Here is an 11,590-nt window from a genome sequence, read left to right as displayed (position 1 = left end):
CTGCACGCGGGCACACGCGTGGCGACACGCGTGCACACCGTGGGCGTGAGCAGAGGTGGGTGCACGCGTGGGCATGAACACGCTGCGTGCGGACACGGGAGCACCACGCATGCACATCCACTGTGCTCTCGTGGAGCGCTGCAGGAGCGCCCGCGGGATGTGCTGTGTGCACACATGTCATGTGCATCCGTGCATCATTCAAACACGGGCACACATTCAGAATGCTGCATATGAAGACAGCATGCAGCACTGCTTTGCACACGCTACGTATGCCACATCCGTGTGCACACACTGCACCAGTGCACAGGCACACACGCTGCCACACAAGCATGTCCCACTGTGCACTGCAAGCACGGGCACACATAAAATGCTGCATGCACACACCCGTTGCAGGGCACACATCTGAACAGCTGCACCACAGCTCACACAGCCCCATCACCCACACAGCATCACTGCTCCCCCGGTGCCACATGCATGGGACACATGGGCACAAACCTGGAGCGCACACACACAAGCATACATGCACACATGTACACACACTGCCATGCATGTGCTTTGACCCCACTTAGGCTCTGAATGTGCGGGCGGATGCATGGACACCCGACCCACCTTGCATACATGCAGAAGGTGCCCGCAGAGCTGTGCGTGGGTACACAGGGATGCACACAAAGCATGCAACACCTGCACCATGGGGACACACACACACAGTCACGATGGGTGCATGCACGCCCAGCATGCAGCCAGCCAGCGAGGGGACAGGGAGATTGAGGTGGCGGGTGACTGGGACACGGTTTCCTTAGCTGGAGGTGGGGGTGGCTGGAGGCATCCCCAGAGACACCATAGGCTGCTCGGGATCCTTGCAGCTCGGTTGGGTCCCTTGCAGGGCTGAGATTCATTTTGTAACCAGCTGATAGATGCCCATGTCCAGACCACCTCTAAGCCTCGTCCCCAGAGTAAACCCCATGGGCTGAGTGAATGCTGGGGCTGCTGCCCCATTGCAATGCAGAGAGGGCTTCAGTGCTGGGGATCAGGGTGCTGGGGTTGCTGTGCCATCTCAATGGCCAAAATCCTGGCTCCATGGAGCTGTGGGGCTCAGCTGTTCCCACCCCAGCTCACTGCCACTGAGCCGGCCCCGCAAAATGGCTCCTCTTGGTCAGCTGCTGTGCTGCCTGTGCAGCCCTCGCCTCCCGCCTCTCTCCCTGCCCATTGCTACCCAATGACCTGTCCCCAAGTCACGTCCCAGCCCTGCTGACACAGCCCCTCACGCACTCCTTGTGTGCTGGGCACAGGCACCCCTTCCTGCCTCCCCACACCCCCACTTTCTGCCCTCAGTAATGTCCCCCTTCTCCCACGGTAGGGGCTCCAAACCCTGCCCCTCGTCCCACCCTGTCCCCAGTCCCTGTCCCCAGCCATCCCTCCTCCTCCTCATCCATCCTGCCCTGCAGCAGGGTGCACAGCACATCTTAGTGCTAGGGCAGATGCTTGGAGGAGGGAAGAAGTGCTGTCTCCTTCCAGGCATTGAAGTCCTTGTGCAGATTCACCCCTAGCAGGAGACCTGCTGCCAGCAGAGGACATTCCTCAAACAAAGGGTCCGACGGGGTTTACCCAGTTCCTTCCCACTCCATTTGACAGAAACCAGGATCCTGCTGGATCCCAGCCCTCTCATCACAGCAGGATCTCGCTGGCATCATCTTTCTCCCATTTTGGTACAGTCCAGCACCCAGCACCCAGCACCCAGCACCCATGCTGTTCCTGCCCTAGCACCGCTCTCCCCGTCCCCCCAGCTTTCCCATGTGCCTGGAGCCAGATGGCCACTGTGCATTGTGGCTTGGTGCTCTTCCTCCCACTCCGATTCCCAGCTGACCACTTTGTATGTAATAGTCCTCAGAGGGGAATTACAACCCAGTATTAAATGTGTGGTTAAAGAAATCGCATTACACAGTGCGACTGTAAGGGAGATGCTTCCCTTTAATCTGTAATCCATGGAAGTTATTAGTTTAGCTGAGCAGCTTGGCATGGCACTTCCATGAAGGTCCAAACGTGTGCAACCCCATCCCCTCCAAGCACTGGGCTCGCACCACCCTCCCCCAGTGCAGTCGTTGCTTTGCTGCTGCTGATTTGATTGCTGTTATTGTGCTAACGTGGGGCTCTTTAACATTGCAGAAAAGGAAAATCACTCTCGTCGGCTGATGTGCTCCTGTGAAATAATGTTTGTGTCGTGTATCCTGTCCTGCAGGTCTATGCAATATTAGTTAGTCACCCACCTGCTCCCAACGATCACCTAACACCAACACCTGTATCATACACAGCTGGCTTCTACAGGATCCCTGTCATTGGTCTGACAACACGCATGTCTATATATTCTGATAAGGTAACTGATGCATGTTTCTAGTCTAGTACCTCATACATGTGGTGTAAATCAAGAGTGCCCATCAGGAGGGTTGATGATGTTAAACGCTATCTATGTGTCTGTCTGTCTGGCCACCCTCTCCAGTTCAAACTGCAGCTCCCTCCCTCTCTCACATCCCCGGAACATCCTTTTTTCGCAGCTGCCAGTGTTGACCTACATAGTGCAGGATGATTTCTGCAGCATTTCCCTGCCAGGCTGTTGGGCTCGCTGCTCTCCAGCCAAGCCAAGTGCTCTCACTCATTCCTGCCCCCGTGGCTGGGGGAGGTTCTGAGTGCTCCCTAGGTGTGGGGCACCTGTGAAGGGGAAGGGTTCGCATGATGTTATTAGGGGAGCAAATAGAATCGGCTAATGTGTTATCCTATAGTGATGCCCTATCCCTGGGGGTGCTAAAGGCTGGGTTGGGTGGGGCTTTAGGCACCCTGGGCTAATGCAGGTATCCCTGCCTGTAGCAGGGGTTGGAACTGGATGGGCTTTATGGTCTCTTTCAACCCATCCATTCCATGAGCACTCAAGAAGGATTCAGATTCCAGTGTCTCAAACCATCCTCCTCAGCTGAGATGCTCTCTGGCTGCATGCCCTCAGCTCCCAGCTCCACATCACAGCGAGATCTGAGAGCAGAAGCAGCAGGGCCGGGTTGCCCAGTGTGCTGTCACAGCCCTGGTGAGAGATTTTGTTCAGGTGCACGAGCTCAGTGAGTGACATCAGGCCTGTTGCAGAGCACGAGTCAGAGCACGAGTCATCGGCCTTTACTTGGGAAATGTGAATATTCACAAATGCAAATGTTCAGTGCAAAAATAGTCACTCCACCCACATGCTAAATGAAGCCAAATTTCAGGAGGGGAGGAGCAGAGGCTCACAGAGAGCCAAACCAGCAAGGCTGCTGTGCAGAAGCAGCTGCAGGGCTTGGTGAAACCGTGGCAGGATGGCCAGCAATCCCTGACCACAACAAGACAGGGGCTGGGGGTGTGCACACTCCAGTGGGTCACAGCACTGTGGGAGGGGAACAGACACTGTGGGAGGGCTGAGTGGCATACCAGGGCAGCAGGGGACCAGGGCAGCAGAGATGGGACTGGTGCTGCTGCAGGATGGAGCTGGGTTTGATTAGCAATGCCAGCAGGAGAGACGTGCAGGGAACTGGGACCTATGTGCTGTTAGTCCAGTTTGTTCTCAGCAGAGCCCTGATTACCCTTTCCAGATGATGACCTTGAGCTGAGCGGATGAGAGCCTCATCCACGTTTTCCTAATTAAAAGGTGTTTTCTGCCTCAGAGCCGGAGGGGAGCCCATGGCAGCGGTATGGAGATGCTCCCCACCAGGCAGTGGCGCAGCTGAAAGGCTGCAGAGGGAACATCTCACCCCTTGAGCCCCAGTGCACTCCCTGCAGAGCTGTGGTGCCAGTAGGAATGTGGGCACAGGGAAGAGTTGGGTGGAGAGAGGAGCGAGGAGGTTGAATCATGGACTGGAGGGAACACCAAAGTGGGAGAGGGAACAGGAGAGCAAAAGGTGAGGGCATGGGATGAAGTGGTGTGCAGCTCTGCAGGATGGGCTGATGCAGCGCTGGGACACTCAGCTGCTTCCCTTTTGGCTTTGCAGTCATCAGCATGCTGATATTTTATTTTTTTTTAATTCAGGAAATTATAGCTTTCAGCTTCGTTTCTATGGAAACACACTTGTACGATCACTTTGTGTGCATGCCCCTGATTGGTTTTGAAGGCATCAGCCAATTTTAGCTAAATTTCACAGGGGTTTGAAGATTCAGAGTTAATTATGGTCCTCCCAAGGTTAAACTGATTGAGAGGAGAGGCGTGGACCTCGCAAAACAGGTTTCCCAGAGTCTTCTGATGGTCTCCTAGCATCTCCAGTCAAGCATGGCAATCAGTCTTTCTGTGGAGATACCTGAGGGGAGCAAATGTTCTTGCTCCTAATATTCAAAGAAGTGTTTGTTCCAGAAATGGGCTTGCAGCCAGCTCAGCAGCCTTTGTTTGGTCTCCTTGGTGCATCTTATGAAACCGTTCCCTGTTCCTTCACCAATGCTCCATATGGGCTGAGATCTGTGAATGGAGCCCAACTGAACTCCTCGTGCATCAGCCCCCACTGAACCACCTCCCAGCACATGACTGAGCTACTGCAGTTCTTTCAGCTTCCTCCCATACCTGCAGTGCCTCTGAGGGGTGGGCAGGCTGAGCAGAGCAGGCCGCACAGCAACACAGGGTCCTTTCACAGAGTCTTTTTAGCACCTGGCTGATGGGTTTTGAGTAATTATTAGGAATTTCCTATGTTGGGATTTCTATCAAGTCTCCTTGAGATTTCCCACACAGCTCAACTTTGGGGCATGCTGCTGAGAGGGGCACTGGTGATGATTCCCACTAGAGTATAATACTGTTGCATGAATCCTGTAGGAAGAATCACAGTACCAGCCGTGGACAGGGAGCTGTGGTGAGCCCTTAGGCAGAAAGATATAGAAGACACCACTCCTACTCATGGACCTGCACACGGTCCCTGTGTGAGCACACCTGTAGTACCTAGTGGTCCCACAGCCTCATGTACAGACAAATCCACGTGTCTTCTCAACCTCAGCTCTCTTCACACATCCTCATGCCAACAAAGCCACCAGCACTAGCACTGTGCAGTTCCCAGCACATCCCCAGCCTTGTGACCACCATCGCTCCCACTGCACTTGGGATTCAGCTGGATTGAACCCACTTTGGAGGCTGGATCCAGGCCCAACCATCATATTTTAGCCCAGAAGCAGAGCTCAGTGAGGAAGCACAGAGCTGAGCACCCAGATTTTGGTTGGAGACAGGAAGGTGTTGCAGGAAGCTGAAGCACATGACAATAGTCATCTGCAAAAAGAAAAAAAAGGACTAAATAAATGCATTGATCAATGCATCCCATAGCTTGCAGGACAGCCCCATATACTCCACCCCAAAGGCCAGGAAATCTATGCTGAGTTTCAGAGGGCTTTGCAAGAGAACTGTGGAAAGCCAGGTTGTCTGCTGTGTATTTGTTATTAAATCAAACAAAAACTGATCCTCAACATCTCCTGCACATCATCAGTTGGACTTGTTAACCTTTAGGGACATTTACTGCCAGTTCTCTGATGCGCTCTGGGCTCTGCAGAGAAGCTCAGGTGTCCCACATGCTTCCAAATACAGAATGGGATTGCTCATCCTGAAATCCCAACTCAGAATTTACAATCTGTTTTTTCAATACCCCACAGAAAAGTTATAATTTTCTAATCCAAGAGCTGAGATACCTTCATAATGAGCCCAAGACCCTTCTGACCCCATTTCAGAACATTTGTGGAACTGTTACATCAAGTTTCTGGTTAAAATCTCAGTGGTAAAATTTGTTTATCCAAACCTTGAGGTATGTATTTACAACACTTAAGAAAGACAGGATCAGTTCAAACAGCGTTTTTGCAGCTCCTGGGCTGCAAGATGGTTGAGGCAATAGAAAAGAGCCACAGCTCTTCTCTACTTCCCATAATCAGGGAATGTTTGCAGTGCTCTGGCATTTTGCTGCTTGCCATTGCATTTCTTTGCTTTGGGTCAGCTGTCTACTGTCCTTCACGTGTCCCTGTGCATGGAGACATGGCCAGCACAGGAGCTGTGCCTGTTATCTGTGTGCTGCTTGGTTTGACCGGGCTTTGTCTCTGTGCTGCACATGTGGAAGAGGCAGTGGCTGCTCTGGCTGCTCCTCCTATGGAGATCTATGGTGGTCATATATGGTGGTCAACACCTTTCTCCTTCCAGCCTGAGCTGGACACCTGTGACCCATGCTGGGTGAGCAGCTCTGGACAAGATCTGGTTGGCCCCGGGGATCTTTTCAGCCCTTAAAAGCAAGCATTACTGTGCTATTCTTTCTGTCCTCTGCCTCCTTCCTGCGCAGGGCTGCTTTGTTGAGCAGTGTCCATGCTGAGTATAAGCACTGCCATTTTCTAATAGCTGACTCCAGGGCCTTTTGGAGAAGCTGTGTTTTTTGAAACCTCTCTGCTAGCTACAGCTTTTGGTCCAATTGCTCCCCACAGAGCTCTGAACTTAATTAAGCTGGAATCGCTATTGCTCAATCAGCCAACCATAATGGTGTCTTTAACCAAATCAAATTGGCTCGCCGGGGCAGGAGTCCAGCACTGCCTCCTCCTGCATGCTGCTGCAGAACAAGTTGACCTAGAAACAGCCCAACAGCAAGTTATAAAACTGCTTCTCTGAGCTTTCCTCCTGACAAATGGCCGCTGTATACCTGCATGTACCTGCAGCTGCTCCTTACCATGCTCTGAAGGCAAAGTTTTCCCTTCAGTGCCCACAGCTCTGTAATATTTTTGGATAAGCAAAAGGAGAAGCTATATTTGCACTGAATGTTTCTGACAGTTTGTTCCTGGGTAGGTTGTTCTTCACCACGTATTTGTGGGCAACAAAGCAAAAAACCCTCTCTCCTATGCAATGAATTGACCACAGAAAAGCATGAAATCATAGCCAAGGTTTGCTTCTCAGCTGAAAGAAAGGAATGTAGGAGCCATGTATTTTTTTTAGGAAACAATTCTTCTCTGAGAGCATGGTTGGGCACTGGAACAGGCTGCACAAGGAGGCAGGGCAGTCGCTGTCCCTGGAAGTGTTCAACAATTGTGGAGATGCAGTACTAAGGAACATGGTTTACTGAGCAAAGTCGGTGATAGGTGGATGCCAGATGACCTTAGAGTCTTTTCCAACCTTAATGATTCTGTGGTTCCATGATTCTATCTGAAGGTGTGCAACCCAGAGGATTACACAGAACTTTGTCCCTTTGGCCTTGTGTTCACAGCCCTGTCCATGCAAACCCGGTCCCTGAGATGCACACTGGCAGCTGACCCACACCAGTCTATGTTGAGCTCTTGTTCTTCCTTGCAGAGTATCCACCTGTCCTTTTTGCGCACGGTCCCACCATACTCTCACCAGGCCAACGTCTGGTTTGAGATGATGAGAGTCTTCAACTGGAATCACGTCATTCTGATAGTCAGCGACGACCACGAAGGTCGTGCTGCACAAAAGAAGCTGGAGACCCTCTTGGAGGAGAGAGAGTCCAAGGTCAGTTCCTGAACATTGTCTTGTAGCTTTGTTTAAGCAACAACAACAAAACTAGAAGTCTCGGGCTGTTGTATGTATGTAGATTTCTGTATGTAAAACACCTTTTCTTTCCATTGTAACATGGCTAACATGCTTAAAGCATCAACAGTGTCTGACTAGTACCTGACAGAACTTTGTACTTTATTCATTTCACTTGCTTTGCCATGGTCAAAATCTCCTACATGTAAATCGACTACAAAATGAAGGGAAGGATAACCTGGAGCTCTGCAAATGCCTCGCCCAAGAGTCCCACCTAAGGAGAGGACCAGTCGCTCAGCTTAGGGAAGCACCTGCCCCACTTACAACCCATCCAGCAGTGCCAAACCAACCCAGAAAGCAGCTTCTGAATTGGCAAACTGGTGCTCACCTTAGTGGTAGGAGGGGTGAGGGCGGCCGGCGCGTTGATGCGCGGAGGTGTCACGCACCCTCTCTATAAAGCTGTCGGCTCCGAGGCGTTAGGCTGGTGCCCGTTCCCATCTCCATTGAAGCACACGCTAAACACTGCTTTCCTGACACCCCATACTGTCACCAGGGTGTGGTTGAGGCTCACGGGTGCAGCTTTATCGAGGAGGTGTGTGGCACCTGCACCCAGAGCATGCAGGCAGCAGGGAGGAAGGCAGGGGAGGACCCCAAACCTGCCAGAAATCTGGCAGGGACGACCACCGACCTGAGTGATGGGACCAAGCAAGCATTCAAGACGAGCAGGAAAGGACAACGCAGAGAGCTGGTTGGCTGCAGTTGTTCAAAGGCAGCCACCTACCTGGAAAGCATGGAGCAGCCTGTCCCGAGGGGCGAAGTCTCGGCACGTCATCTGGCTTGAAGCAGTGCTAGGTCCTCTTTGAGCCACCTCCAGTAGCCTCAGGGCTGGCACCATTCCTTCCATCTCCCTCCTGGCTCACAGGCAGGGACCCAGTCCGCTCTCTTCCAGTCCCACCAGTGACTGCTGGATGTTTGGCAGTCAGATGCTAAGGAGATGTGGTTGTAGATGCATCTTGTGCTCGGAGCTGGCATCCGAGTTGAGAGCAGTCACCTCTTGTCAAGCCACTGAAGGAACCACTGGTGCAGAGGTCCATGCTGACCAACAGGCTTTTGTTTTGGCGCTTGACTCCAAGAAGTTTCACCCTTGCTGCAGTCCGAGCCACATGAGCCACTGGTGTGCCACTGAGCATGGCATCCTCCTGCCTCTAAAGGCACCTTTCTGTTGGGTCAGAGCAGGACCATGTTCCTCCCCAACACCTCTTTCAGTGTCCAAGAGATGTCTGTAGAAGCGCTGTTCCTGCTGTAAGTCTGCTCTTCCTTATCTTGCATCTTTTGCTTTCCACCTGCTATTTTCCTGCAGCTCCTATGCGTCGTTTTCTGCTCCCTCTGATGCCTGCACTCTTCTCACCAAGTTCCATGCTTCCAGACACGAGGTGAATTTCTTCTTTGCTTGCCCATCAAACAGGAAAGCCTTTGAGATCTTGGTTTGAAAGGCAGGGCAGACCTGCCCTGCGTCTGAATCTGTGACGTCTTGGTGTCTCGTGGAAGCCATGGAGCTGCTCCAGATGTCCTGGCCATCCACCAGACTGGGACTTGTGCTCTGTGGTGGTGGGTCACTACATCTTCCTTTTGGGGTCTGCCACAAACTCTCATTTCTCTTTCCCTTAGAGAACTTGTAGTGACCAACTGGCTGGCCTGGCTGCTCTGAAGGGTAATAGCTATTCCCATCAGAGCATTCCCTTCTTCCTGAGTCTCTTCTGCTGCCTCATTACTCTTCTAATCACTGGTGTGCTCACTTTATGCTGTGAGGTAATGTCATAGATCCCTCTCTAACCTCTTCTGGTGCAGCCTGGACCCTAGGAGGAGCAGGCAGGAGAGCAGCTCTGACCTCTTCAAAGCATGAAGCTCCCAAGGACCTGAGAGATTTGCTGTGCCTCACCTGGATCCTACCATGACTTGTATCCTGGAGTCAGCGTCAGGCCGTGGTGTTCCTCAGACATGGATAAATGCTTCGAACAGGTGCTTGGAACGCAGCATTGGCCAGCCCTGGTACTCTGCATGTGCTAAACTTGCCTGAGATGTCTGCAGAAACTTCCCCAGGGTCTGCTGCTTCATCCTGAGCTGTACAGCTCAGAACTCACTGACCTCCACCGCTGCTTGGGTTCAGTTTGGGTACAAGATGCTGTGAACATCAGAGTCTGTCCAGGTCACATATGGCAAGTCCCTGATGTGGCAGCTCCCTTCCTCTGAGACTGCGATGTTCATGCAACAGTAATTTTTAAGTTTATGTTGGAGAATGTGGAGAGTGAATTTTGATATTGTGGGTCCCTACGTGAAACGTGCGCTGAGGAGTAGGGAAGTGCTGTGGAACAACACCAAAAACTGGAAAGAGAAGAGACATTGCCATTGCTGGTCACTACATTAGAGATGGGGACAGGGGGAGGTAGAAGTGATCAGATGCCATTAGATCCAATTGTGTTGGGCCCAAGACTTTGCTTCACTTTGCTGACCGGCTCCACTTGAGTTGCCAGCACACCCCAGACACATGAACTCAATCAGATCTGGCGGCTGAAGAATGGATGACCAGGTTTCCAGTCAAACTGATGGCACCTGAAGGAAAACAGCCAACGTCTCCCCTCTGGAGAGTGTTCATGCTGTCCTGCTGCAGCCCTGCTCTCCTCAAAGGCAGTGTTCCTCCAAGTCTCACTGTGATCTGAGCAGACTCGAAGAAGCACTTGCAGAAATTCCCACCATGAATGGCACCTAGAATGAAGGCGGAGCTTGGAACACATTTTTCCTTCTCAGATTCTTTTCCTTGCAAGATCCCGACTTCTTAGAATGGTGAAAAGTATCTGAGGAGAGGAATGGAACAATCACAGAACTGCACAGACAGGAGAGCTGGCGAAGCTGAAGACTGGCCAGAGAGCTCAGGAAGAAGCAAGCTGTTTAGTGTGGAAAGCAAGATGCAGAAGCAGACGCTGACTGCCTCAGGATCGACCTCGGAAATGGAACCCTGGTGTTACAGGGGTGCAAAGGGTCGGGTTCCTGGCAGAAATCAGTTGCCATAAGATGCTGCAAAGTGGAGATTGGAGTAGAGCCGTGTCCCATACATGCAGGTTAGGGATGCCCAGATGGTTAGGAAGGGGCTGAGAAGAAGGGGTCAGACTGTCCCACCAAAAACTGCCAAGAGCTGTCCTGCAGGTGCTTTCAGGTTGTCACTGACAGGACCACAAGATGATGCATGGGGACAGGCCCCCAGTCCCCAGCAGCTCCCGAGGCCACTCATGTGCTACAAAGCCACCCGGTGCCCCCAGAGCACCAAATAACAGCCACAGTGTCATCCCATGGTCACCATTGCTTCATATTGCCATGCTTTGAGCCAACACAGGACCTAGCCAGCTTTTTTCCTCTCTCTTTTGGATGACATCTGAGCTCCAAAACACTGCTCCCTCCTTGCAGGAGGTGAAGCTCAGCTCCTCACTTGCTGTGAACTCTCTTAGGGCAAACAGGATGGTAATGGTAATAGTAACGGTAGCAATGCTAATGCTATTGATTGTAACAGCTTGTGTTTATCCAGCACTTTCCGTACACAACATTTTGTCCTTTACTTCCACAGTAATTCCATGGAATTCCCACCACTTAGGCCCTTAGAGATGCATAGATTGTTTCTGAGCTTAAGATAAAAATTTCTTGCTGAAGAATTCCCCAGTCCCAAAGGGAAATGCAACTGCGTCGCGACAGCTGTGACACTCAGGCTTGCTTTGCACCGTGACGCTCCCGCGAGAGCTGAGGCACTCTCTCCTGATAGTGGTTTTTGCGAGCTCCAGCGTTATAGAGACCCTTTAGCAAACAGTGGAGGAGGAGGTGGATGTTGGATTGCTTTACTACACGTCATTTTCAACTGTTTATAATATTCTTCTGTGTCTACATATTTTCTCTGTGCACATTATTCATCAGAGTAAAAAAGGAACTATGAAAACCTCGACCAACTTTCCTATGACAACAAGCGAGGACCCAAGGTATATATGCATGGAAATGCACGCCGCCCACCAACCTAACTAGCAAATGAAAAATAGCCACAGCCACCAGAAAAAATAAAAA

General features: G+C 51.6%; 1 protein-coding gene across 3 annotated transcripts in view; it reads left to right on the top strand.

Annotated features, from left to right (window-relative positions):
• The first annotated feature begins 2,269 nt into the window (after positions 1 to 2,269).
• The window catches only part of GRIN1 (glutamate ionotropic receptor NMDA type subunit 1), a 29,049-nt gene continuing 19,728 nt past the window's right edge, over positions 2,270 to 11,590 (top strand). For all 3 annotated transcript variants that reach the window (XM_010720718.3, XM_010720719.3, XM_010720720.1), the window contains exons 1-2: positions 2,270 to 2,371; positions 7,295 to 7,471. In XM_010720718.3, the coding sequence (XP_010719020.1) occupies positions 2,351 to 2,371; positions 7,295 to 7,471 (198 nt within the window). In that variant the 5' untranslated portion in view covers positions 2,270 to 2,350. The remainder of the gene's footprint in view (positions 2,372 to 7,294; positions 7,472 to 11,590) is intronic.

The sequence above is a fragment of the Meleagris gallopavo genome, chromosome 19 (genome assembly GCF_000146605.3).
Source record: "Meleagris gallopavo isolate NT-WF06-2002-E0010 breed Aviagen turkey brand Nicholas breeding stock chromosome 19, Turkey_5.1, whole genome shotgun sequence".
NCBI lineage: Eukaryota > Metazoa > Chordata > Aves > Galliformes > Phasianidae > Meleagris > Meleagris gallopavo.
The sequence above is the reverse complement of the archived record's forward strand: the minus strand, read 5'-3'. Positions and strand labels throughout refer to the sequence as shown.